A 27,867-nucleotide genomic window follows, 5' to 3' on the forward strand; every position below is an offset into this window, starting at 1 on the left:
AAATACCACTAATACTATTCCCATGTAGTTATTGTTTTTACGATATATTGGAACTATCCTTTGAGGCGGAGGGAGACGCAAATCGTCACGCGGAGGTACACACATCATGAGGGGATGCTCGTTTCGTAGAACGTTATACTTACGTCAAGTGTGTCTAATACGGGGATCGGTGAAGGATCCTGGCATTGTTCAACAAAAAATACATTTATGGAGCATTATCTCTTTTAACGAATTTTTCAAGGAGCAAAATCACTCGCTTATACAAGGATAGCAGTGACAGTGAGACGAGACACCTGGCGATAAGAACGACCAGTGCAGAACGAGAAAGGCCAGTGCAGAATGTGAGCTGCAGAAAAGAGAATTAGCCCGAATTAGCCCAGTGTAGCTGGAGATCGTCGTGGAGCCGTAACGTCGCGCCGCGCAGAACTCTGAAGGATTCCAGCAACAATCGGCGGAGTAACGTGCCATTGTGACGTCAGCGCATCTAGATACATTGTTACGTGATTTTGTTACACACTGCATGTCGCTTTCAAAACAGAGGGTGCTTGTCATAATATTGCAAACCTGACTCGCTATCAATCTAGATTTTGTATATTTGGTTGCATTTTTTTCCCTGAGCTGACTTGTTTTGCTGCGTTTACATCGAATGTTTTTTTATGTTGTCCTTTTCTGACGTTGTGCGGACCCTGGCTAGCATGGGCAGCTCTCACCCGCTGCGCTCGGTTCCTGCCCCGGCTCCACACCAGCGCCGGACGGGCTGTTAACGCAGCCCACACCTGCTTCGTCCCGCTCGACTGACATCATGTCGGTTGTCGGCACAGAACTTATTTTGTCGGTTCCGTCGGAATTGCAGCGCGGTTAGCTGCTAGCTAGCTTTGCTAAGTAGGTCAGAAAATGACAGGTAGGTCAGGCGAATAGCGAGACTACACCAGAACCAAACTACCGACACCATAGCCGTCTCGCTGCGGCAGTCCGCGCCCTGCTGGGGGGGACGAGGACGGACACACAGACCCGTTTAAATGCGATAAGCATCCCACAAAGAACACGTAGACGTTGAACATGTAGTTGGTCAGCCATTCTGAGGCGACTTATCTCGAGTTGGCTGCAGTGTTGGGGATGACCAGGGTGTTCAGCAGCCTTTTCCGTCAGATAAGCGATTGCTGGTTTATCTAGCGGTCCAGCGTGAAGCACCTCCACGTCGGTTACGGTTCCGTCTAACCGGACCGCCCGCTGCCAGAAATGGAGACCGTGGGAGACTTTGAATACAGTCGAAAAGACCTGGTTGGACACGGAGCCTTCGCGGTTGTGTTCAAGGGGAGACACGCAAAGGTAAACGAGGCGCTTCACGGTTCTTGCTTCCATGGTCCAGCTCCAACATCTGCACACGGGTCAATGCTTTTTTTGTTATTGAAAGATGAGCATGATTTTGGTAAATACGCCTCTATGGAGATGATTAATAAACGGAATATTGCGTTCATTTAGCAAAACAAAGCGTTGTGTTTTTCTCTGTTGTGGTAGCTGTGGTTATATTGTAACCAGTATCAGATATGTGGACCAGACACTCATTCATAAAACGGGCTCGGTGTAAAAGCCCCCTGACGTAAGTGGGACAGTCATGTCTCGGAACCATTTGGGTATTGAAATAGGTGGGTGAGCTGTCAACATTATTATTGCTTCTTTATTAATTTCTCCACCATTTATTTCCGGAAATTATGCAAGCGATCTCTTTATTTGTGCATGATTCACAGACGATGTAAAAATAGCTTACGGTAAAACCACGTCTTGTCAGTCTGTGGTAAATGATGGATGTCATAACAGACATGGTGTGTTTGGTGTAGTTCAATGTACATGCGTAATCTGAAAATGTTATACAATTAAAAACACTAGATCCATGAAGGAATTATATCATAAGCCCTATCTTACTGTGATCGGTAATAACATCAACACTGCTTGCCTAATGTCGCATGTGTTGTTATTGTGCCGTCAAAACAGCTCTGACCTGCCTGGAGGTGTCATGTGACGTCCAGTACTAAGAAACTAACAGCAGATCCTTTTAAACCATACAAGTTGCGAAGTAGGATTCTTGGATCAGACATGTTTTTTTCCAACACATGCTCAATTAGTTTGAGACCTGTGGAATTTGGAGGCTAAGACAACACCTTGAACACTGTGTCATGTTCCTCCAAACGGTCCAGAACAACTCCTCCCGTGTGTCAGGGTGTATTATCCCGCTGAAACAGGTCACTGCCATTGGGGAATACATTGCAATGAAGGTCTGAACTTGGTCTGTAGCAATGTTTAGGTGGGTGGAACATGTCAAAACAACATCCACATGATCCAGAACCAAAAGGCATCCCAGCAGAACTTTGCCCAGAACGTCACACCGCCTCTGCAGGCTTGCCTTCTACGCATAGTGTGTCTTGGTGCCGTCTTTTTGCTGGGTAAAAACAACCCACACACACACACACACACACACACACACACACACACACACACACACACACACACACACACACACCACCTTCCACATGATATAAAAGAAAATGTGCTTCATAAGACCAGGCCACCATCTTCCATTGCTCCATGGTTCAGTTCTGATGCTCACATGCCCATTGTAGGCGTGGACGGGTCAGCACGGTCACTCTGACCAGGCCGTAGCTGCGTCCACAGCTGGCTGCAATGCTCCCGAGCGTTCCGACGCCTTCCTGTTACAGTCATAGTGAAGGCTGCAGCAGCAGACACACCCCAGGCCCAAAGCTGGGTCTCCAGGTGTCACACGTGGGCTGGGACAACCAGACCATAGAGCCGGCTCGCTGGATCACACAGAATGCACATTTACCGCCCAGAGTGATGGACCGCGTCACATGCCGGTACCAACACTGCCAACAGGCTACAGTAGCTCTTCTGTGGGATCGGACCAGATGGCCAGTCTTTACTCCCCATGCACAGTGAGCCTTAGCTACCCGTGACCAAGATTCTAGTGCACCTGGTGTCTTTCCTTGGACCGTGTTTGGTAGACACTGACCACCTGACACCCAAGACCTGCTGTTTGAAGCACACATAGACGTCACAGTTTGGCCGTTGTCAAAGTCACTCAGATCCTACACTTGCTAATTTTTGTTTCTGCATTCAACATGTGATCAGAAGTATAACTCACTGCTCACCTGCTGCCTAATCTCCCCCCCCCCCACCACCACCACCAACAGGTGGCACTGTACTGAGTACTGAGACAATGTTATTCACTTCACCTGTCGGAGGTGGTGGCTGATTGGTGTACAGTGTGTAGAGAAAAAAACAATGGCATTATGTATGTATAAAAAAAACTAGTACTATAAAAATAGAAAATAAATGTCAAAGTATAACTGTCACTCAAGTGTTATTGGGGAATATACAAAAGGCCTGACTGAGCAGTGATATAATTACAGATGCTGTTTTTACTGTTTCAGTAGGTTCAGCTTCAGATGCAATTACACTGTATATCTACCACACGTTTGCTGTGATGGGCTTCTCAACATGCCAAACAAATGATAAAAAATGAAATAAATCAGGGGAGAAACCCTGACTTACGAGAACATGGGTGTGTGTACCCTTAAGGACCCCCAGCCATAGATGTCATACACCAGTAGAGCTGCTCATCAGATCTCTGCAGATCTGGAGAGTACAGCTCACCTCTGCAGGTGTGGCACGTCCACTGGGCCAAAGCTTCTCAGTTGTAATACACGTCCTGTTTTTGTTTTTTTGTGAGCTGAGGCAGAGCTGCTGAACACAGGGTGGGGAGATTCAGTGGTTAATGTCAACAAGAAGGCCAGCAGCGTGGTGTTGAGAAAGGTTCTGCACTTAAATTGGCATCGATCACCTTTTTATGGATTGCTTTTTTGCCATATGGAAGATGCTGTTTCAATTTGATTCAGGACCGGTGCAAGGGAGAAATGAATTAAGAGTAAATTATCATAAATCATTAAATCTACAGACATCAAAAGTCATTTAGATTTTTGCCTCTGGCCAGCTATGGTTGGAGTACAGTAGTTAAGTGTTGCTTTGTATCTGCTTTTAAGAGCCAGTTATGGAGCCCTTTATGCATTTAGTTAACATAATATTTGGAATACCTATACGATCACGTGGCCGATCTACCTGTGGGTTGTTTGTTGAGGTGCTGATATAATGCAAACGGGTTCATTCAGCTCATCATTTAGGTGACTGTCACAGTTGTTTTTTTGACAATGCTTCAGCTAAAATAGGTCACTCTGAAGTCACACTGTCTTCCTGCGTCGCCTTAAGCATGTCTGTCCTTGCTGCAGGTCACTGGGACGAGCACAGCCACGCCACTCTCGTGTGCACCATAGGATAATATCCGATTAACCCAGATTTATGTGCAGTGTGCTCTCCTCCTATTCATAGACTACCATTCAGGTGGTCCTTCGCCACTGTCACCCAGCCGCTTGTCATTTGTTCATTGAGCAGCTTGAAGCTGTTTATTAGGTCATTGTTTGCTGCAAAGTCTCTCCCAGTGGCGAAAATCTCATTATCACAGTGAGGTTAGCACTGTTCCTTCTGCCAGGTCATGTGATCAGAAGGGATATTCTGTTTCTAATCAAAGTAGGCCTGTAGAAATCTTTTTTTTTCTACGCTGGTAAATTAGAAGAGACCTCACTGAAGGATTCTGTAATTGTATTTTTGCAAAGAGCCTCATTGGAGACAACGCTGTCGATGACCAGGAATTTAATGAATCTTGTTCAGTGCATTATATGTTCATTATCTGTGTTTGCCATCTGAAAACCACAGAGATGCAGTCAAGCCTGTCTCTGTCTTTCTGTGTCAACCCATGATCAGAAGCCAGACTGGGAGGTTGCTATCAAGAGCATTAACAAGAAGAACCTCTCCAAGTCCCAAATTCTGCTTGGGAAGGAAATCAAAATTCTGAAGGTGAGTTGTTTGTCACAGTTTAATGATGGGTGGAAGACCTAAAGCACACCTGAGCAGACCTGCACCTGACAAGGTTGTTCAGACAGGCGCTAATACTGTGTTTTGTTCTTCTTCTGTAGGAGCTGCAACATGAGAACATTGTGGCACTCTATGATGTCCAGGTAGGCTATGATGTCTGTGCACGTCTGGACAGAAGGCGGGTGCCAAGCGACAGCATGCACCTTCTGTTTGCTAAATGTCTCCTCTCTGACTTTGAAAAGACTTGTGCAGAGACTGTGTGCCTGGTGTGTAACCATTAACCAAGAGACAAGCTTTGCTGTTACATAAGATCTCCTCCCGCATGATATTGGGTGACGTCTATCCTTAATTATTTCTCATTGTGAAAGATGTCATTGGACGGATCATACATGTTGTAATGTTGTTACTCAAACTGTAAACAAGGGAGAAACGTTTGATTCTAACACTATTGCATATTACAGATGATGTTTATGTTGGGATAAGGAGATTTAACAGTACAGTCCTGATATCAAATGGCCTCTCAGTGTCCCAAGTGCCAGCCTTCTTCCTGAGATACTGGTCTTCCACGCCCGGGAGGTGCTTTGCCTTCTGTGTTAGTGCAGCCCAGGTGTGGGGAGCCCTGCTGGGTTAGTCTGGGCTGAGAGGGTTGGCTCGTGCTCTGTATTAGCGCTGAAGTCTACAGCGAGACGACTGACTACACTCGGAGAGGTGGGCCGTCCTTCATTCCAGCAGCGTGGACTCGATGGTTCCGGTCCTGATCCGGGAGCCTGTTCTCTGTTCTCTCTGTGCTTTGAGCAGAAAGCAGACCTACGTTTGGCTGTGCTGGGGAGATGAGAGTTGTTGAACGTCGGATATCCTGCGCTTCCCACGTCCTTACGTAACACGCCCACCTCGGCCCCACACTGCTGACAGGGCTCTTTAGGCTGCTGTGGTCCGCCTCGTTCGGCCCGATCCAGAAGATGCTTACTGCTCCGAGCTCTGCAACACACCAGTCATGGGAGTGATCTCCTCCTCCTGTCATAGTAGTGATCTCCTCCTCCTGTCATAGTAGTGATCTCCTCCTCCTGTCATATTAGTGATCTCCTCCTCCTGTCATAGTAGTGATCTCCTCCTGTCATATTAGTGATCTCCTCCTCCTGTCATAGTAGTGATCTCCTCCTCCTGTCATATTAGTGATCTCCTCCTCCTGTCATAGTAGTCATCTCCTCCTCCAGTCACGGCAGTGATCTCCTCCTCCTGTCATAGTAGTGATCTCCTCCTCCTGTCATAGTAGTGATCTCCTCCTCCAGTCACGGCAGTGATCTCCTCCTCCAGTCACGGCAGTGATCTCCTCCTCCTGTTATAGTAGTGATCTCCTTCTCCTGTCATAGTAGTGATCTCCTCCTCCAGTCACGGCAGTGATCTCCTCCTCCTGTCATAGTAGTGATCTCCTCCTCCTGTCATAGTAGTGATCTCCTCCTCTGTGCGCCCGGCAACACAGCGGATTTTACCATGCAATGCAGCCGATCTGGCATCGAGCTTGCGTTGTTCACCTAAGGCCAGATCTTGCGCCTGTGGAAGATGCAGCCTGACTGTGACGTGGCTAACGCCTCTGTTCGATTGGGTTATTTCTGTCCAACTTGGCAGGTTTAGTGTTTTCAAAAGGGAGAAGTGGGCGACCGTGGTGGTGTGTGGTGGCTCAACTGCTGTTTGTGGTGTCTCCACTGGTGCCGCTTGGCCAAGGTGCCATAAACACACACACACTCAACAACTAGATGTGTTTGCCACTACAAGAGCAGTGTGCATGAAGACCGGTGCTCCCTGTGAATGACCAGCTGTTGCTAATTGCAGTTTGTTAGTGCTGTTTAGTGCTGTGAGGACTCTCAGAGAGGATGACGCAGCTCTGTGGGCCAACGGGAAGCCTTCGCTTGGTACCGGCTTCGCATAACCTTTGCATGTTAGTTGTAATTGATCAGCATGCATGTAATCAAACCTTGGATTTCTGATTTTGAAGATGCCACATATGATTCATAGTCACGAGCACATGAATGGCGAAGCAGAATTGGGATCAGGGTCCTTGTTTCTCTGTCGTGCTCCGAAAGACATAGAGGGCAGAAAGGCAGCCCTGCTACGCCGGAGTGCCCCTCTGGGCCCGGGCTATGGCCCACACGTGGCCAGCTCCCACCGGGAGACCGTAGCTGCTTCTCACCCCCACAACTGCAGGACGGGAGGGCGGAGCTCCGTGGGGGAGGGAGGCCTTGGGTCTCACCACGTGCCTCGCTAATGGACGCCATTAAGAGCTCAAAAACACGCGCCCACGTCATCGCATGTCAGTGAGGAAAAAAGCGTGAACGAGGACGCGCTCTCCGGCGTCTATGGGTACCGAGATAATCGCCCCGGGCTGCTGATTGCAGCGCTAATGGAACCGTTGCCTGGATTAGAACTTTTGTTTTCTGATTGGGATTGTGCACTGAAGCCGTCTGCACTCTCAGTTCCAGGCGTCACTCCACTCAGCCCTCCAGAACCTCCGCATAGAACCACACCGAGTTATTACCAGCTCCGTAATAACAAGACGGAGATTGCCCAACTCAAGCGTGCATTTGCCTCTAATAGCGTGTTTAGTATGTTCAGCTGTATTTTTGTAACGTATGTCGGGGGCTGGAATATGAACCTCGCAGGCACAGTGGGGGGGTTGGGGGTGGGGGGGGGGCAGTAAATGGACCTCTTACTGGTTCTCCTGCTTCCTGCTGTAGAACGCAGTGTCCCAGCTGGGAGGGGGTTTGGCACTGTTATGTCTCTCTAGTTCTTGGAAGAGAGTGGGAGGGGTCTGCACCAAGAAACGGGGAGGGGGGGGGGGGTAAGGGGGGATCTGGAGCTTTTCAGGAACGCTTCTCCGGTTTCCAGCGCAGCATGGTGTAGACCCAGAGGGAAAACCGCCAGAGTTGATCCATGTCTTGAAAGCAAATGTGCTTCAGTCTGAAATCCGTCTGGGAGTGGGGTGCTTCTTTCTCACTATTCTCTTGAGCTCACAGTCTCGGTGTATTTGCCTTTCCAGGGAAGGAAATATATGTGTATTCATGAGCTCTGGCAGGACAAACAAGAGCACATGGTTCGAGTGTGTGTGTGTGTGCAGGTGTGTGTGTTTGCACCTCTAAATGGATGTTCTCAGAAACGACAAAGATCAGTTCTGGCACAGATTGTACTCTTCCACTTTGTCTGCGGGTGGGTGGTGTTCTGCGTTAACAATATGTCATGTGACTGGATCCTCACGCACCGAGCTCAAAGGTTTCTCACTTTCTCACAGTCTGAAAACATTATTGTGGTCATTTACATCCTCACTGTCAACAACATACCAGTGAAAAGACATTGCCTTGTCTCGAGAGGGCTTCAAGGTTTCAGGGCTCTTCTTGGAATGGTTTAAATTACTCAGAACTGTGGGCTCTGTTGTGTTCTACGCATTCGAAATAGCTTATTTAGTCACGCATGTCTGCTAGCATACAAGGGCTTGTTGGCAGGCCAAGAAAATCGTCCTTTTGTTGCTTCTTATGTCAAGCAGGTCAATATTGTGTGTGCGTGTGTGTGCGTGTGTGTGTGCGTGTGTGTGTGTGTGTGTGAGAGCGTTCCGAGGGCTCCTGGCAAACACACTACGCAAGCTAGCCAGCGCACGCTGTTGCTCGGTGACGCTGTGACGCCGTCACACCTCCGCTCCCCACGCCGGGGTCTCCGCGGCCACCGCTTCCTGCCCTTCCTCCTCCCCCGTCCAGCTGGCAGCCCATCGCCCGTTACGTAATCCGTCCGATGGCCTCTGTGGTCGGAGGCTGGTCCGTGTCCCCTCCCCCCCACCAGCACCGGGGCCGTCGGGTGTTCTGAGCCGCAGAACCAGGGGACCGGCGGCGAAGTCATTACCACAGAATAATGAAGGCTTGTTCGCATGCCGCTGGAATGAATACCGGGTTCCAAAGGTGCCGCTGACATCTCTGGCTGGGCCAAATGAATAGCCTCCAGCTCAGCTTCCCGTATGTAAATTCTATTGAGAAAATCGTCCCTGTACGAGGGAGTCAGTGACATCCGGGAGGCGGTAGAGCTAATATGGCTGCCGGGCCCTGGACCACCGGTGCCGTACGCTTCCTGCGAATTCAGTTACAGCACACAAAATGGCCACGCTTTGCTGTGGATGTGTGAATGTGTATAAAAGGCTTGTGAGTTAATGTGGGTCATACTGGAGCATACTGAGTCATACTGGAGCATAATGGAGCATACTGGGTCATACTGGGTCATACTGGAGCATACTGGATCATACTGGGTCATACTGGAGCATATGCCTTGAGTTCCACATTACTTGTCTATAAGTAGAGAGTTTCACTTAATATAAATGAACCTGAAAATTCAGTAGTATGTTAGCTAGGCAACCAAACATGTAGGAACTTTAGTGAAGTGGAGATGTCTCATTGGTCGTGTTCGTAATGGAGGATGAATTGTAATCTGTGCTCTTCAGTATGTCTGATTCGGTTGGTGTAACGAGAGATTCTGAGGCTTTACTTGAGGTTGTCGGTATCCAGATGGGAGGTGCAGTGTGTTTACCAAAGAGAACAGAGAAGGTGGCGGGTGAGAAGCAGGTGCTTGCTGGAGCTGCCTCCAGATGGCGGGACGGACGATTGGGACCTGGACTGAAGTCCCTCTGTGTGTCCCCTTTGTCCCCTGAGACCAGAATGACCAGAATGAATGTAGTAGCCGTTCCGCAGTGGAAGAACTGTGTATCTTACCAAAGTGGTATCTCTTTAAAAGTTGTTTTTCTGGTGTCTGCACGGTCATAGTGTGAGTTTTACTGGCCCTTTGTGAAATGTCTAGCCTTGGGTCCTTTTGATCTTAACCCTGTTCTCAGATCTGTAGGGTAAGAGTACAGCGTGTGGAATATGAGTGTGTTCATGGCAGTAAAGGTCCTGCTGTTGACTGGAGTCCTCTTCCTCCACTCACATTACATCCATGTGCCGTGCGCCTGGTCAAAGGGAAAAGCAGTTCTGTTTAAGACTGAGAAGACTAAAGTGCTGTCCTCTGTTTTCTTCTAGGAAACACCAAATTTTGTATTCCTGGTAATGGAGGTGAGTACACTGTGTGTGTTATCATTAACCCCACCTTCCCCTCTCTCTCCCCCCCCTTCTCCCTTCTCCCCCCTCTCTCTCCTCTCCCCCCTCTCTCTCTTCCTTCTACCCTCTGTCTCCCCTCTCTCACTCTCTCCCCCCTCTCTCCCCTCCCTCTCTCTTCCTTCTACCCTCTCTCTCCCCTCTCTCACTCTCTCTCCCCCCCCCCTCTCTCTTCCTTCTACCCTCTCTCCCCCCTCTCTCCCCTCTCTCTCTCCCTCTCTCTCTCTCTCTCTCTCTCTCTCTCTCTCTCTCTTTCACTCTGTTTCCCCTCATGTCCTTGATGTCCATATCTGACACAGTCACATGACCCGGTGCTCAGGAGCTCTGTACCATATTGCTCAACACTAGAATGATCGACAAAAGGACAAACTCACAACCTCAAGCGGCTAAACTAAAAATACCATTTCAGGAAAGCCTGTTTGCCAAATCAGCAGCAGCTGGTACGTCAGCTGGTATCTTTAGTGTGTAATGTCGTTCTGACACATCACGTGCCGGCTGATAATGGACCATGGACCAGTCATCTGATTCTTGTTTACAAGAGTTGAGTGGGAATGCTGCATTGGAGAAGAGACCCTCCACACATCACCCTGTCCGTGTCATCAGAAAGCGACGTCCACGGGTGATGTAATGACTGCGGCTGTGGCCTGCTCCACCCGAGGGTGTTGAAGGAGTGTCTGATTACCTAAAGATTTGTCAGACCACAATTAACTCGGCCAAATAGTGCTGACAGTACAGTGCTGTCACATGAAGACCAGTAAGAATCATCTGACCAGCTTATCTTGCAATTATCAAAGGGCCCAACTGAGGAACATGAGGATGGATGGATGAATGAATGAATGAAGTTACACTTCTATCTAGTGTCTTATTCAGAAACCAACGGTTTTTGCACGCTATTCTACACGCTAGTGAGATGTAGCAGACAATTATACACTATGTGCTCTCAGAGTATCGGCAACCACATTCCCCTGAGGGACTGAACCAGGAGCAGGAAGACAAGAGAGGACAACACCCAGGACAGAATGCCGTCCATCACTGGACACACACACACACACACACACACACACACACACACACACACACACACACACACACACACACCGGGGCCATTTTTAGGGTGGCTAATTTTGACCTAACATCCATGTTTTTGAGCTGCGGGAGGAAACGTGGGCGACACGGGGACAACATGGAAACTCCACCCAGATAAGGACGCTGGAGACCCCGATACTGAGAGGCTACTGTGCTAACCAGCAAACCACTGTGCTGCCCACCACAGCTTACAGGAACACAGTGCAGTTGTGCAGCTTCCTGAAATAAGGGGATTGGCTGGCCCAGAAAGGAGGCGGGCCAGCTGTAACACTGCATCACTTTGTCAGATTAAGTGAGGAGATTATTGTTATACATACTTTATATTGTACAGGCTAACACACAGTGTCTCAACCTCGTCACCTTCCAAACGCCCACTCGTCTATGTGACCTCCTGAACCCTCTCTTTACTCATCTGTAGAACCTTCCAAACGCTGCCTCTCTGCACTCCTCTATGTGACCTTCTGTAAGATACATACAGCTTTTGGGGTTTAAATGAATGTTTTTGTCTCTTTTGCTGCAGTATTGCAATGGGGGGGATCTGGCAGACTACTTACAAGGTAAGAACTTAGAAAATGGACCCAGAACATTGAACAGATGATACTGAGTGAGGTCCATAATCACTCCCTGTATAACATGGCGGGGGGACTCACTAATATGGTCTAATAATGTGGCAGTGAGAGTGTATGTCTCGGCCCCACACGTCTATGGTGGACCCCAGCCACCGGCCCCAGGGTCTCTCTGCTGCTGCCCCCGACCTCCACCACAACATATTTTTAGCTCTCATCATCGAGATGCTAAATGTTAATTGGCTCGTTTGCCTGAAGGAGTCAGCCGTTATTGTGACCATGGTGACAGTCGCTAGGCATGCTGTCTCAAAGGGGCCTTGGTATGGTTTCTTTTTGATGTTGTACATATTGGCATGGACCCCTCTCAGAAGGTTCTTGAGCCTGTGTTAGAGTGCATGGTCTGTGTTTAGAGAGGAACGCAGGCACAGTGGTGTTTTGCTTTTCTCTCTACGTGTGTGTGTGTGTGTGTGTGTGTGTGTGTGTGTGTGTGTGTGTGTGCGCGCGCGTGTGTGTGTGTGTGTGTGTGTGTCTTGCTATGGCACTATTCTCAGTGCTCTGGTGAACTCTCCCACGCCGGATGGTCTAAACCTCTCCAACCTCCCACTCTCTAATGATGCCATTGTTCCGTCGTTACATCTCCTACTGCAGGGATGTGTTCACCGCTAACACCGCTGCGTTGAGATGCTTATTAGTTGGGTTCAGGTTAAATTGCTTTGTCTGCTGACTGGGGTGGGAGGGGGCACTGGAATCCTATTAACAGCTCAGTGGATCACTGATCTTTTGTTGTAACGGAATCCAGGGGGTCACGCGCGTGATCCCCTACTGCAGACTCCTGTTACATAGTGTGACATAACCCAGGTCTAACGTCTAAATCCCACTAACGTCTGTCGTGCAAACCCAAATGAATCGACACAATGTTGATCTGTTAGCGCAAATGTTAATAGACACCAAATGTCAGGGGACACGGGGCCCATTGTCTGTAGCTGTAGTGCTCCTGCGCTCGGTGAATGGTATGAGCAGCTGAGCAAGGGAACGTGGGTATTGTAGTCTGTGTGGATGACCGTGTCTCTGTTGTTGTTCTAGCCAAGGGCACCCTGCGTGAGGACACCCTGCGGGTGTTTCTGCAGCAGATCGCGGCCGCCATGCGGGTGCTGAAGAGCAAGGGAATCATCCATCGCGACCTCAAACCGCAGAACATCCTCCTGTCCTACACGGGCCGCAAGAAATCCGGCATCAACGGCATCCGCGTTAAAATCGGTAATTTGATTACGTGGCGGCGCACGCTGCCGGCTCCACGCCGTGAGCGTCTGTGGGCTCATCGTCGGTATCACGTCATCGTCTCCAAAAATACGGGCTCACACGCGTGGCACATGGGACGCTCGTGTGAGCGGAAGAGCCCTCTGTGTACGCCTGCGGGTCTGCTCTGTGTCATCGTGCTATTTCTGGACATTGTTATGCAGCCTTTGCTTTGTCTCACGCTCGGCATTGTGGGGTTAAGTCGGCCAATAGCAATACGTTGCTGTACTTAACACTGATGGGAGTTCTCTGTCTCCTCCAGCTGACTTTGGCTTCGCGCGGTACCTCCAGAGTAACATGATGGCGGCCACGCTGTGCGGCTCGCCCATGTACATGGTGAGTCCCCCGGAGGCCGGGCAGGTTTCTGCCGATCCATGGCCGCTTTGCGCTCCCGCTCGCGTGGGTTGGTCCGGCTTCCTGAGCTGCCTCTTCTCCGCTCCTCCACAGGCCCCGGAAGTGATCATGTCCCAGAACTACGACGCCAAAGCCGACCTGTGGAGCATCGGGACCGTTGTGTACCAGTGCCTCGTAGGAAAGCCTCCGTTTCAGGTCAGGGTTCGTTTAAAGGTGTTTACCAGCCACAGGCTTCTCTCCAGCTCACGTACGCTCTCCCGAGCAGAAGTAGGAGCCGCTGGAGTGGTTTCTCCTGTCAGATCAGATTTGTGGTTTTTCAAAGAATGGAATGCATGGTGGAATAAAGATGGATCGTTCTGCAGTGCAAGAGCCCTGCCAATCACCTTCTTAGAAATATTAATATCAAATTGAGAGATTTTACCTTTACAATAATAATAACAGTAACAATAATAATGTCATTTCCAAGGCTCCCGCTGACTAGGTGGACAGTATGAGATAGTAGACGCAGTTTCCTTCTCTCCATAGGCCAACAGTCCCCAGGACCTGAGGATGTTCTACGAGAAAAACAAGACCCTCCTGCCAAAGTAAGGCCTTCGCTTCTTCACAGTGGCTCCGAGCCGTAGCGCGGTCCGTTGACCTCGCCGCTAAAGCGCGCTTTCTTCTTCTTCCCAGCATTCCGAGGGAGACGTCGGCCCAGCTGAGGGAGCTGCTGCTCGGCTTACTCCAGCGGAACCAGAAGGAACGCATGGACTTCGGTGAGTGTCACCAACCTGCTCCGTCGAGAAGCTTCCGGGTCGGGAGGGCCCTTCGACTCCAGAGGCCGCTCGTGTGGTTCGGTGTGACCCGTGTTTGTTTAACTGGCCGCCCTCTGTGCCCCTTGCAGACACCTTCTTCAGCCACCCCTTCCTGGAGCAAACGCCGTCGTTGAAGAAATGTGAGAGCAGCCGTTTATGCACTTATGCACGTAACCTCAAAGCCGTGCCAGCGCCAATGTGCTGAACAAGCAAGTGTCTGTTCTCTCCTTGCCCAGCGTGCCCGGTTCCGGTGCCCGCCTGCCCCGGCTCCGTCTCAGACAGCACCTGTGGTAGTTCGCCATCCTGCCGCTACGTCTCTCCGCCGGTGAGCGTGTCCGCTGGTCCTGCGGGGGGCGCCGGCGTCTGGATCGAAGCCCCCTGTGTGCCCACACACCGCGCTAACATCATTATCCCAGCACACGGGAGGTGATAGATATCCCGTTAGTCCCGCGCTTGTCCTGACCTACAGCTCTCTCTGTGTCCCACTGTCTTCCTGTAGTCCCTGCCGGACATGCAGGCGCTGCCCGAGGACGTGCTGTCGTCTCCGCCCCTGGGACCGCCCAACTACCTGCAGCTGTCTAAGGAGTCCAGCACCAGCAGCAAGAACTCCTCCTGCGACACAGATGACTTTGTGCTGGTGCCACACCTGTCTGGGGAGCAGTCCTGTGAGTGAGACCTGTCTGTCTGTCTGTCTGTCTGTCTGCATCCATCTGTGTGCGCGTCAGATTCTGTGGGTGTGTGCGCAACTCTGAATGTGAGTGTGTGTGTGTGTGTGTGTGTGTGTGTGTGTGTGAGGATGTATGATGGTGAATTGTTGTGGGTGTGTCTGTGGGTGTGTGTGTGTGTGTGAGGATGTATGATGGTGAATTGTTGTGTGTGTGTGTGTGTGTGTGTGTGTGTGTGTGTGTGTGTGTGGATGTATGATGGTGAATTGTTGTGTGTGTGTGTGTGTGTGTGTATTGTGAGTTACTCACTCCTGTGTTCTGCTCAGATGATCTGGCCATGGGGGCCCCTGGCCGCCGACCGTCCAGCGAGTTTCTGCTGTGTGGAGGGTGAGTACATTGTCACCACCACTGTTTCCATGGCTACACATCACAGCCCAACACACCTGAACAAAGATGGGGTAACATGTAACACTCGAAACCACCACACAGCAGCTTATCTGTTCAAAGCCGGATTACTGGTACCACCAGCAGAACATTGAATTATATCTGGCAAACATCTGGGAGCCGTACGCAGGCGTGTTGTGGATTAGCGTGCTGGGTCTGTTTGTGTTGTTGAGGTCAGGGGAGATATCTTCACTGTGTGTTGTTGAGGTCAGGGGAGATATCTTCACTGTGTGTTGTTGAGGTCAGGGGAGATATCTTCACTGTGTGTTGTTGAGGTCAGGGGAGATATCTTCACTGTGTGTTGTTGAGGTCAGGGGAGATATCTTCACTGTGTGTTGTTGAGGTCAGGGGAGATATCTTCACGGTGTGTTGTGGAGGTCAGGGGAGATATCTTCACTGTGTGTTGTGGAGGTCAGGGGAGATATCTTCACTGTGTGTTGTTGAGGTCAGGGGAGATATCTTCACTGTGTGTTGTTGAGGTCAGGGGAGATATCTTCACTGTGTGTTGTGGAGGTCAGGGGAGATATCTTCACTGTGTGTTGTGGAGGTCAGGGGAGATATCTTCAGCTCCTACACCTCTTCAGCTGTCTGGTCATGAAGGTGAAAGACAGAGGAGATTCCATTATGAGAATATGACCTAGGGCAACATGTCTGCTATTTTTGCACTGAAGTTAACTGGCATGAATCACAGCCTCGGTGGGTGTGTGTACGTGTGTGTGTAGGGTGTGAACCTTCACACTGTTTAGTCATAAAATAGCAGCTTTGAGGAATTAATTATGATAAATCTCTCATCCAGTAGATTTGTAATTCTATTGAAGAAATCAGCTTTATTATATCGTTGAAAAGCCCATGTCATGGTAATTTGGCACAATATTGTTTATATTGAGTGCTAACTAACAAAAAACTTAAAAAATGGTTTTGTATTGCATACTTTATTAAGCTGAGTAACGTCTTCTTCTTCGACGTGTGCAGGCTGTGTCTCTCCTCACAGTGTCCTCTCATTTAGCCATATTAGTGTGATTTTATGGGGTGAAACGGTTCAAGTCTTTTTCGATATGCTGCTACTGTGGATGTGCTGGAACTTCACTGCTACTGTGGAGCAGTTGATCGAACTAAAAACCACTTCCTCCTCTATTTCCTCTTCTGCATGTGCACAGGAGCAAAAACATGTTCAGCCTGCTGGTCTGCATCTACTCTGAACACACACACACACACACACACACACACACACACACACACACACACACACACACACACACACAGTTGTCGTTCCTCTGTGTGAGTGGTGGGCTCCCAGCAGTCTGCTGAGCTCCTCCGCGTGCGTGTGTGCGTGCGCGCGCGTGTGTGTGTGTGTTGGGCGGGCACCAGCTCCTCCAGGAGAGACCTCCACTTTTCCTGGAGCTGCTGAACTCTGCTCCACGCTCCGTTCCCATGGAGACGTGTTCTGAGTTGCAGGGCGACCTGCACGGTGCTGGTCCGCCACAGACGCACGGCCCTGCGTCTCGACTGGGTCTCGCCTGAGTCTCGCCCGAGTCTCACCTGCAACCCGGCTGTTTCTGAAGCGACAGCATGCACGTGCCCCCTGAAAAACTTTATTTATTTTTCCAGTTTCACACTATATAAAGTTTGGTTGGTTAGTGTTCGGGGTGCTTTGACCTTTTTCTTAGACAGAGAGACTTTCTCCAGAGAGACGTTTTGTTGTGCTGTGCCATGCTGATCTGACTCGGGCTGAAGACAAAGGAATCTTCTCTGTTTTCTTCAGCTGGGCAGCCTGCTGTGAGTCACGTGTAGGGCTTTTGCTGGGCTGTTTCCTTCCAGAACCTCCCCCACTCTCCAGAGCGGTACACCACAGCAGACTGAAGCTCACGGCCCAGTCTAACGCTCCAGTTGTTTCACTCGTACCTCTTTTCATAGTTATTCCCTTCACCCAAAGTGGCCTGTAGGTACACACACATGTATGCCTCATGTAGGAGAACCACTCGTGACGGTTTCCCAAACATGTCTTGTTCCCTTAAAACACACAAAAAATGCAAATAAGCAGTTTTTTTTCTTCTCGTGTAACAGCACGTGTTGTCGGCCCAGGTTCAGCCCACATTGTCACTGGGCCAGACCCTGGCTCCTCCTTCCTTTGCAGTGATTGGCTGGAGCCACATGTGTTTACACTTTTCCTCTTCTCTCAGCTGCTTGGCCACGCCCCTCATACAGGAAAAGGGCTTTTTCATACTGCATTCGGCTGCGGTTTGCAAACAAAGAGCTCACCTCTCGGCTCGGTCACATGTATCCTCTTTTAGTTGTTTATTAGGGGTTTGTTTTCTTAGTGTGTAATATTTACATGCACGTGTCTTTGGGAAAAGGAGAGAGCTCTCGTTGTCGGATGTTTCTGGAACTTTGAGTTGTGCTGGTTGTCTGACTGGCACCATGGTGCAGCTTGTGCAGAAGCACGCCGAGATGACGCCGTTCTTCTCCGCCATCCCCAGGGCCACGCAGCCGCCCCCGGGCCAGACCCCCGCGGTGTCTCCTCGGGCCGAGACCACCCCCATCCCCGTGCCCACGCAGGTCCGCAACTACCAGCGGATCAAGCAGAACCTGTCCAGCAGCCCCACCGCCGCCCTGTACGGCTCCCCCAGGTAAGAGGTGCCGTGTCTGGGTGGAGCCTCCGCCCTCGTGTGCTGCGACCTGACTGTCCTCTCCATTTGTGAACCACCAGAGCAGATCGGTCCTGCCGGGTTGCTTTGATGACTCAGTGGTGTGTGAAGGTTCAGGAGGTTGTGCTTCTGGGCCACCGGCTCCTCATTGCATCAGCCGTACGAGTCTCGTTGTTGCGATCAGTGTGTGTATCGACTGTGTATCAGTGTGTGTATCGACTGTGTATCAGTGTGTATCAGTGTGTGTATCTGTGTGTATCGACTGTGCATCAGTGTGTATCGACTGTGCATCAGTGTGTATCAGTGTGTGTCAGTGTGTGTATCGACTGTGTATCAGTGTGTGTATCGACTGTGTATCAGTGTGTGTATCGACTGTGTATCAGTGTGTGTATCGACTGTGTATCAGTGTGTGTCAGTGTGTGTATCGACTGTGTATCAGTGTGTATCAGTGTGTGTCAGTGTGTGTATCGACTGTGTATCAGTGTGTGTATCGACTGTGTATCAGTGTGTATCAGTGTGTGTATCGACTGTGTATCAGTGTGTGTCAGTGTGTGTATCGACTGTGTATCAGTGTGTGTCAGTGTGTGTATCGACTGTGTATCAGTGTGTATCAGTGTGTGTATCGACTGTGTATCAGTGTGTGTCAGTGTGTGTATCGACTGTGTATCAGTGTGTGTCAGTGTGTGTATCGACTGTGTATCAGTGTGTATCAGTGTGTGTATCGACTGTGTATCAGTGTGTATCAGTGTGTGTATCGACTGTGCAGCCCCCCCGATGACACAGGGACGGGGGGTTGGGGCCCCACTTAGTCATATAAAGTGAGGAAGAAGGAGCTTTTGTATTTGCAACAGTTGCCCCAGCATGGGGCGGATGTGCTATAGGCAGGTGCCCTGCAGGGGGCTTTTACCAGGCCGGCCCACTGATCACAGGCAGCTGGGACCTCCAGTAGCTGTTGCTTCACTCCCCTGGGCTTGGCTCTGGGTCTGGGGCAGGATTATACCCCCCTCTGTCTTCCCTGACCCACAGTGCCCAGCTGCCCCCGTCTGCGTGAGGAGGGAGAGGCTCGTTTCTTTTCTGCCACTAACGGTGGCGTGAAACGGCCCGATCTTTAACAAGCCCTGACAGGAGAGCTTACCGTTGTTTGGGTGTTGCTACTGGATGGACTTGGCGTGTAGCGAGTGTTTTCATCTTACGCAGGAGTGGTGCGTGATGCCAGAGAAAAGGCATCTGGCTAATGCGACCCACTGTTTGAGTCATGCTTTCGTGTGTGTGTGTGTGTTGTTGTGCAGGTCTGGTACGGTGCGTCGCTCCAACACCAGTCCTATGGGCTTCCCTAAGGTGGCCTCGGTCTCCCCCAGTCCTGCTGATGGTCACACCGTGGGACGAAGACTCTCCACGGGCAGCTCGCGCCCGTACTCCCCCTCTCCCCTGGGTAAGAGGAGCTCACCTCCCCCACCTCACCTGTCCTCCCCCCTTCATTCACACCTTTTCCACTCCTTTTATTATCTTCTCTTTTTCTCTATCACTGAGGTGTATATAAATGAGGTTACCATGGACATGTTCTGGATGGAGGGGTTGTTTGTTAGCGTGAAGTGTGATGTGTGTATGTGTGTGTGTGTGTATGTGTGTGTGTGTGTGTGTGTGTGTGTGTGTGTGTGTGTGTGTGTGTGTGTGTGTGTGTATGTGTGTGTGTGTGTATGTGTGTGTATGTGTGTGTGTGTGTGTGTGTGTGTGTGTGTGTGTTTTGTCCAGTGGGCACTATTCCTGAACAGCTCGGACACTGCTGCTGTGGACATCCCCACAGCCACGAGGCTCGTAGCCGGAGTTCATCTGGGGGTGAGTTTTGTGTGTGTGTGTGTGTGTGTCTCTTAACATTCCCATGAGCCTCTCTGTTTCCTCTGACTTGCCTCTCCTCTGGGTCAGTGTTCCTCATCCAAAGGGGCTGGTCTCCATGGTAACCCCCCTCACTAAGGAGGGCTTTAAATGGTAGACTGCAGCGTTTAGACAGATGGTGCGGCTGCAGCACCGAGACGAGCTTCCGTTCAGACGTAACGTGACGTAACGTGACATATCGTGACATATCGTGACATAACGTGACATAACGTGACATAACGTGATATAACGTGACGTAACGTGACGTAACGTGACATATCGTGACGTAACGTGACGTAACGTGCCCCAGTGTCTGTGGCAGACTGTTATCTAATCACAGGGGTCATGACCTCTGCTCACTGGAATACTAGTTCCTTCTCAGCTTAAACATTAACACAAGGAACTTAAGCCGTTCTCAGAGGCATCTTCTGTTTCAGTGTTATAGGGTCACTAGACTGTGACCTTTTCATTTGAACTGTGGTGCCATCTAGTGGACAGAGCATGCATACACGCTGATTTTATGCTCATTCCATGACCAGAGAGATTAACTTAAATCTGCTGTAATTGATGTTAGATATTTTGTTAACTTCTGTGAATTTGCAGCCCTTTCAATGTCCTCCATCAGGACCTTTGTCTAAAGCTCCGCCCTCTGTTGACCTTTGTCTAAAGCTCCGCCCTCTGATGTCATGCGTGTTCAGTGCTCACCCTTCCCCTCTAGACGCTGCATGAACACAGGACGTAATTGTTAGGCAGGGACAGCTGCCTCCTTTTTTGCCAGGGTTGCCCAGTGCTAACCATGTCCACCACAGAGACTATTTAAAAACAACTTATTTAGTGAGTGCTACCAGTATGTAAACAGTTTAGCTGCAGAGTCTCATGAAATAGCCGTAACTATTGAAAAAACGTAAGTAAGGAGGATCTGGTGACGGTCCTTTTAAGCCTGCAGAGATGTCTGAGCGGTGTTTGTTTTGACAGGTTCCCCCGTGCCCTCATCTCAGTTGCTGGGAGCCCGTCTGCAGAGCGCCCCCGTCCTGACGGACATCTACCAGAACAAACAGAAGCTGCACAAACAGCTTTCTGACCCCTCCGCGCTGGCCTCTCCCCCCTCCTACTCGCCTCAGCTTGGTCGCCCCGGCAACCTAGGCACCTCCCCCACCAAACACCTGGGCTCCTCCCCCCGCACCTCCGATTGGCTGCAGAAATCCCCGCTGCCCACGATCATTGGCTCACCCACCAAAGTAGGCTTTATGAACCTAGTGCGGTGTAGCGATTTACTGGCTCTGTACTTTATATCAGGCGAGGAGAGAATCACGTTGTGGCTTGTGGTTGTTTTACAGACGACTGCCCCCTTTAAAATCCCCAAAACGCAGGCCTCATGCAACCTGATGGCCTTAGCCTCTCAGCTGGGCACGGCGGACAGTCCCGCCCCCACCAAGACGCTGAACGAAGCCCGTGACCTCTGCACCCTCCACGGCTCTCCGTACAGCGCCGGTCGGCACTTTGCGCCCGAGGCAGGCAGAACCACCTTTGGCAGGTACCGCAAAAAGTTCAGACCCACGTGCTTCCTGCAGCCCCGGAGAGCCCAAGGTCTTGGGTTGCCTGCAGTGATATGATATGGATGTTTTCTCCCAGGTCGGTGAGTACAGGGCGGTTGTCCGAGCAGCCGGTGAGGATCACGCTAGGAGGTCAGACGTACCAGGGCAGCACAGACAGCCTCAACACGGAGAGACCAATGGACACAGGTAACGCGGGCGCTCCTGTTATGTGTAAGCATGCTTCTGACTGGGTTTTATTGCCGTCATATCATTGATGTGGGTGCAGAATAAGGCTTCATGTTATGATGCACCTGGTTTGGTTGTTTTTGTATTTGTTTTGTCCTCATGTCTTAAATACCATGAGGCTCCATGATTGGCTTTTAGTGCTTGTAAGAGCGGGCTTGATTGGCTGTGGCTGTGAGTGACCCCTGTGTTGTGTTTGCTGTATGTGTGTGTGTGTGTGTGTGTGCGTGTGTGTGTGTGTGTGTGTGTGGCGCGTGCACGCTCCCCCCCCCCCCACCCCCCCCCCCCCCCCCCCCCCCCCCCCCCACCAGCCCCGGCAGGGACGTGTGGTTTGGCAGTGTGCGGGGCGAGTCCCCGTGCCGTGGTGTTCACGGTGGGCTCGCCCCCCAAGAGCAGCACCCCTCCGTCCTGCAGCCACCTGGCCACACGCCCGCGCACCACCTCAGGTGAGGGGCTTCCCCTGCTCCGCCCTCCACCTCCAGCAGACGGAGCAGCACATCTCCCCCTCCGCTCCGCTTCCACCGACTGTCTGCTGCATGGCTGACACGTACGCCATCCACCCCGGAAGGAGTCGACCGGTTAATGCAGCTTCGCTCTGCGCGTGTGTGTGTGTGTGTGTGTGTGTGTTTCCGCAGTGGGTTCCAACAGCTCGGCGGGTTCGCTGTGCTCCACCAGTGGGAGGGTGTGTGTGGGCTCTCCCCCGGGCATGGCCATCGGGACCTCCCCTCCCGGTGCGGAGGCAGCACCCAGCAGTCTGTGCTACGTCCCCTACGGCACCTCCCCGCCCAGCCTGGAGGGCTTCATCACATTCGAGGCCCCCGAGCTCCCCGAGGAGACGCTGATGGAGGTGAGGGCACTGACGGAGTTCTGCGCGAGTCAGCGAGACGCGGAACGGCGCCAGGCAGGAAACCCGCCCTCACGCGGGAGCAGAGCCTGACGCGCAGGTCGATCCGTGAAATCAATCCATCCAATCGGAGAGAAGCAGGAAGGACAGGGTGACCTACGAGGTCTGCAAGTGTGCTGATGTGTGTGTGTATGTGCCTGTCTTCACAGCGAGAGCACACAGACACGCTGATGCACCTGCGTATGATGTTGTCCTTCACGGACTGCGTGCTGGAGATGGCGGCTGTACGGGCGGGCGGGGCTGACCTGGGGTCGTCGGCCGCCTCTCTCTACCCCCCCCAGGAGAGCGTGGTGGTGGATCAGATCAGCCAGCTCAGCAAAGAGTGGGGGTAAGACCTCCCCCTCCTACACACACACACACACACGCAGGCCCCACGCCGCACGCAGCACCACCCGCGCCCGGCTCTGCTCGGCTGCACTCATGCACGCTGCTCCATGTCGCCCCCTGCAGGCAGGTGGAGCAGCTGGTGTTGTACATGAAGGCGGCTCAGCTCCTGGCTTCCTCTCTGCATCTGGCCAAAGCCCAGATCAAGTCTGCCAAGCTCAACCCGTCCAGCGCCGTCAAGCAAGGTAAGCGTCTGCTTTTAGCGCACCTCCGTCGAGGCAGTGCAGTGCTAGTCGGTAACACGTGACGGCGTGAAAAACACGTGAGACAGGTGAGATGATTGGAGATGTTGTCTGTCTGTTCTTCCCTTCCTCGCTGCTCCCGTCACTCTGCAGTGGTGAAGAACCTCAACGAGCGCTACAAGACCTGCATCTCTCTGTGCCGCCGGCTCACCGACAAACTGAACCACTTCTTCTCCGACAAGCAGCGCTTTGTGGACGAGATCAATAGCGTGACGGCGGAGAAGCTCATCTATAACCACGCCGTGGAGATGGTGAGTGGCGAGAGGCCGAGCGTGACACGGTGTCTTCCCGCTACGCCGGCGTCCGTGTGTATGGTGCGAGGGGCCTGAAGCATGACTGTTTGCGTGTGTCTGAACGTGCGTGTGCAACAGGTGCAGGCGGCCGCCTTGGATGAAATGTTCCAGCAGACGGAGGACATAGCATACCGCTACAGCAAAGCCGCCATGCTGCTGGAGGGCCTCAGCAAGATCCTGCAGGACCCAGCAGACGTCGAGAACATCATCAAGTGTAAGTGGACCAAGCCACCTCAGTTCCCCTGGTGTCACCATCTCAGTTCCACTGCTGTCACCCTGGCAGTTCCCTTTGGTGTCACCATCTCAGTTCCACTGGTGTCACCATCTCGGTTCCATTGGTGTCAGTCACCCTGTCAGTTCCCCTGGTGTCACCATCTCAGTTCCCCTGGTGTCACCATCTCAGTTCCCCTGGTGTCACCATCTTAGTTCCACTGGTGTCACCCTGTCAATACCCTTTGGTGTCACCCTGTCAATTCCCTTTGGTGTCACCCTGTCAGTTCCCTTTGGTGCCACCCTGTCAGTTCCCCCTGGTGTCACCATCTCATTTCCACCTGTTCCCCTGGTGTCACCATCTCAGTTCCACTGGTGTTGCCATCTCAGTTCCCCTGGTGTCACCCTGTCAGTTCCCCTGGTGTCACCCTGTCAGTTCCACTGGTGTCACCATCTCGGTTTCCCTGGTGTCACCCTGTCAGTTCCCCTGGTGTCACCATCTCAGTTCCCCTGGTGTCATCTTAGTTCCGCTGGTGTTACCCTGTCAGTTCCCTTTGGTGTCACCATCTCAGTTCCCTTTGGTGTCACCATCTCAGTTCCCCTGGTGTCACCCTGTCAGTTCCCCTGGTGTCACCATCTCAGTTCCCCTGGTGTCACTTTGTCAGTTCCCTTTGGTGTCATCCTGTCAGTTCCCCTGGTGTCACCATCTCAGTTCCCCTGGTGTCACCCTCTCAGCTCCCCTGGTGCCACTCTGTCAGTTCCGCCTGGTGTCACCATCTCAGTTCCACAAGTTCCACTGGTGTCACCATCTCAGTTCCACTGTTGTCACCATCTCTGTTCCCCTGGTGTCACTCTGTCAGTTCCCCTGGTGTCACCATCTCAGTTCCCCTGGTGTCACCCTGTCGGTTCCCCTGGTGTCACCCTCTCAGTTCCCTTTGGTGTCACCATCTCAGTTCCCCTGGTGCCACTCTGTCAGTTCCGCCTGGTGTCACCATCTCAGTTCCACAAGTTCCCCTGGTGTCACCATCTCAGTTCCACTGTTGTCACCATCTCTGTTCCCCTGGTGTCACTCTGTCAGTTCCCCTGGTGTCACCATCTCAGTTCCCCTGGTGTCACCCTGTCAGTTCCCCTGGTGTCACCCTGTCGGTTCCCCTGGTGTCACCATCTTGGTTCCCCTGGTGTCACCATCTCGGTTCCCCTGGTGTCACCATCTCAGTTCCCCTGGTGTCACCATCTCAGTTCCCCTGGTGTCAACCTGTCAGTTCCCCTGGTGTCACCATCTTGGTTCCACTGGTGTCACCCCGTCAGTTCCCTTTGGTGTTATCTTAGTTCCGCTGGTGTCACCCTGTCAGTTCCCTTTAGTGTCACCCTGTCAGTTCCCCTGGTGTCACCATCTTAGTTCCGCTGATGTCATCATCTCAGTTCCCCTGGTATCACCCTGTCAGTTCCCTTTGGTGTCACCCTGTCAGTTCCCTTTGGTGTCACCCTGTCATTTCCCCTGGTGTCACGATGTTAGTTCCCCTGGTGTCACCCTGTCAGCTCCCCTGGTGTCACCATCTCAGTTTCGCTGGTGTCACTCTCTCAGTTCCCCTGGTGTCACCCTGTCAGTTCCCCTGGTGTCACCATCTCAGTTCCCTTTGGTGTCACCCTGTCAGTACCCCTAGTGCTCAGATAAGGATAAAAGGTGGAAGGCAACCAGTTCGAATTAATTTTTGTTAAATCAGGGTTTAATGACGTGACATATTTTGGTCTTTATTCTCATTCTGGCCGAGTCTGTGCTCTAGTTTGCAGTTTTTGGGTTAGTCGCCAGCTGCAGAGACAATGGAGTAGTGTGCAAGTGGGCACACAGTCCGACCATGGCCTCTTGAGCACGTTTCTGAGCAGTCAGAGTATATCAAACATTTGATCCCCTCCCCCAGATGGACTCTGACTGTAATCTATGGGTAATCTGTAATCTATATGCCCTTTATTCTGGTCTGTGACATTGTGATCTGCGATTGACATTTTTTCATGAGCCACAACATTTGAGAAACCATCATGAAATGTGAGACACCCCATCTCTTTATAACCAACTACGACTTTAAAGGTTGTGTTCGAGCCCAAGGCTTTAAGGTGACATTTTGGTCCTACCTTAAATTGTGTATTTGTCTCTTTTGGTCCTCTCCATGCCTGTAATGTGTCTCGTGTGTCTTGTGTGGGTGTGTGAATCTGCAGATAAGGCGAGTGTGGACCGCAGGATCTCCGCATTGTGTTACTGCACCGTCACACTGTACGAGTAGAAGCTCCGCCCCCCAGCTCGCTGACCACAGGGACAAGCCCCTCCCCCCAGCCCTCTTAGGTTTTGTAGCAGTCAAAACACCTTCCAAAAAAAAAAAAACACAACAACAAGCAAAACAAAACAACCCCCGAACAAGTATTATTCCCTTTTCATAAAAAAGGGTTTGAGAGACGTGCACAAATTTACTACCAAAGAATAAATGCTACAGTAGAGCTTTGACTGTCGGACAGATATGCGTTGAGGAGAGCTGTTTGTCTGTTGCTGTGGAGAGAGCTGGCAGGGTGTCCTTTGTTTTGATGATTTTCTCTGCCCACTGCACAACGTGGGGGAACTCCAACCACCAAGGGACCATCTTTCCTGTTTTTACACTGAGAGTTGAGCTCAGCACACAGCAACAACACACAGTGAACACTGACAGCCAAACAGCATTCCTCTCCTACAAGCCCTTGTTTTTATAGTGTATGCTGGGATGGGGTTGGGATTATTTATTAGTTTTAGGCAGATAATCTGAAAGAAATCGAGGATAATGGTCTTCATGCTACATGACAGCTTGAGAGATATTTGGACTGTAATAGTGGTAACAGTGAAGCCACACATGCACATGTGTACACACCCCACACACACACACACACACACACACACACACACACACACACACACACACACACACACACACGACACCAAATACACATGTATACATTCACTCTCCTCTCAGAAGTCTTTAGCATGGTAGCATGAGATTTATAATGTAATCAACTTTTGACTTTTGAAACAAATGCACTTTACTGACACAGACATGGAGACTTGGGCAGCAGGTGGAATGGGAAGTCTATGGGGAAAGACTACGAAGAGAGAGAAGAGGAGAGAACAAACAAATTGAAGGGGACGAGTAACAGTTCTCTGGCTCTTCCTCTCTCTCTCACTGCCTCATGGTGTGAGTTCTGATCCGGCGCTGCAGCGCCCCCACATGGGCCGGTTCCCCAAGGCTTTCTCCCTGCACATGCGTGAGAGACTGTGAGGCATGACTGATGTGGGCGGGGCCTTCGTCCATGGTGAAGAGCCTCCATCCGCTCCCCCTGATCACATGATCAGGGTCATTACAGGTGGAGCAGACAGACAATAATGGTCAAAATACTTGAGTAGTTACTTATGTTTTCATTTGATTTGTCAATACCGAAACAAGCTTTTTTTATGTTCATGTTAATACTGTAGCCATTTTTTTTATTTTATAGAGAAATGGATGTTTGCATCATGTAAATATTTGTATGTGCATGTGTAGATTTTCCTCTCTGAGTGGGTGCGTGTGAACACATCGTGTGCCAGGCGAGGGGGGGTCCGATGCCACGGGCCGAACCGCCACTCAGTCCAGCAGCACAAGCCGTTTGTTTATACTGGAGGTGTTTGGTACTTGTGTGTTTATACGGGAGGTGTTTGGTATATGCCCACTACTGCCACAAGTCTCCACTCGAACCCTCGCGAGGCCCTCAAAGACAGCAAGAGACCTCGGAGCCCATTTCTTTTGCACAACAGCTCCAAACTCCCAGACTCCCCCCCCCCCCCCCCCCAAGTGAAAACACGCAGGCATAATTTAGCTCTCCTTCAGACCGATGCACCAATCTCTGTAGACTACGCTCCCTGCCCCTCTCTCATGGCTCTGAGAACTGTACGGAGGATTCTTGGTTAGGATCGATTCGGACTAGACTGTGGACGTTCAGAGTGGATCTGCCTTGTTCTCAGCACCTTTCCTCAGCAGAGCGCGACCGCCGCACCTGTCACGGCCCGCCACACCTGTCACGGCCCGTCGCGTATGAAGTGGCCAGGGCAACTGAAAACGTAACGCTCCCGTGTTTTCAACGACGTGTTAGATTTGATGTTTTATCAAAGGCCCTTGCGAGTGTTCCGTCGGGAACTTTACCAGTACAGCCTTTGTTCATTAAAAGGCTTCGTTTGAGCCTCTTCTGTTGTGTCCTTTTTACTGTATGACAAATTCATACT

The 27,867-nt window shown here is 51.1% G+C and overlaps 1 protein-coding gene and 1 long non-coding RNA gene across 3 annotated transcripts; one reads left to right on the top strand and one right to left on the bottom strand.

Moving 5' to 3' along the window:
* Positions 1 to 124: 124 nt before the first annotated feature.
* ulk2 (unc-51 like autophagy activating kinase 2) lies at positions 125 to 27,823 on the top strand. Of its 2 annotated transcripts, XM_076975872.1 has the most exons (27): positions 126 to 1,329; positions 4,831 to 4,923; positions 5,043 to 5,084; positions 9,987 to 10,019; positions 11,668 to 11,704; positions 12,797 to 12,970; positions 13,272 to 13,345; positions 13,457 to 13,558; positions 13,889 to 13,947; positions 14,036 to 14,118; positions 14,247 to 14,297; positions 14,394 to 14,482; positions 14,657 to 14,822; positions 15,149 to 15,209; positions 17,744 to 17,893; positions 19,201 to 19,343; positions 19,664 to 19,747; positions 20,759 to 21,021; positions 21,121 to 21,317; positions 21,416 to 21,525; positions 21,873 to 22,007; positions 22,197 to 22,408; positions 22,615 to 22,793; positions 22,916 to 23,034; positions 23,185 to 23,342; positions 23,463 to 23,598; positions 25,809 to 27,823. In XM_076975872.1, the coding sequence occupies exons 1-27, from the start codon at positions 1,240 to 1,242 to the stop codon at positions 25,871 to 25,873; spliced, it is 3,105 nt and encodes a 1,034-aa protein (XP_076831987.1). In that variant the 5' UTR covers positions 126 to 1,239; the 3' UTR covers positions 25,874 to 27,823. The 2 variants fall into 2 exon arrangements, with proteins under 2 accessions (XP_076831988.1, XP_076831987.1); XM_076975873.1 differs by lacking the exon at positions 21,873 to 22,007 and having other exon boundaries at positions 125 to 1,329.
* Positions 15,056 to 17,343, bottom strand: LOC143477312 (uncharacterized). The gene is made up of 3 exons (XR_013121543.1): positions 16,198 to 17,343; positions 15,393 to 15,854; positions 15,056 to 15,265 (listed from the first exon to the last, which is right to left on the bottom strand). It is a non-coding gene; the product is annotated as an uncharacterized LOC143477312 (long non-coding RNA).
* Positions 27,824 to 27,867: the final 44 nt, after the last annotated feature.

Source organism: Brachyhypopomus gauderio, chromosome 16 (genome assembly GCF_052324685.1).
Source record: "Brachyhypopomus gauderio isolate BG-103 chromosome 16, BGAUD_0.2, whole genome shotgun sequence".
In the NCBI taxonomy this organism is placed as follows: domain Eukaryota; kingdom Metazoa; phylum Chordata; class Actinopteri; order Gymnotiformes; family Hypopomidae; genus Brachyhypopomus; species Brachyhypopomus gauderio.

Coding starts and splice junctions, on each gene's coding strand:
- ulk2 (XM_076975872.1), top strand. CDS start 1,240: ATGGAGACCGTGGGAGACTTTGAATACAGTCGAAAAGACCTGGTTGGA. Junction 4,924..5,042: donor AGGAAATCAAAATTCTGAAG/GTGAGTTGTTTG, acceptor CTTCTTCTGTAG/GAGCTGCAACATGAGAACAT. Junction 11,705..12,796: donor TCTGGCAGACTACTTACAAG/GTAAGAACTTAG, acceptor TTGTTGTTCTAG/CCAAGGGCACCCTGCGTGAG.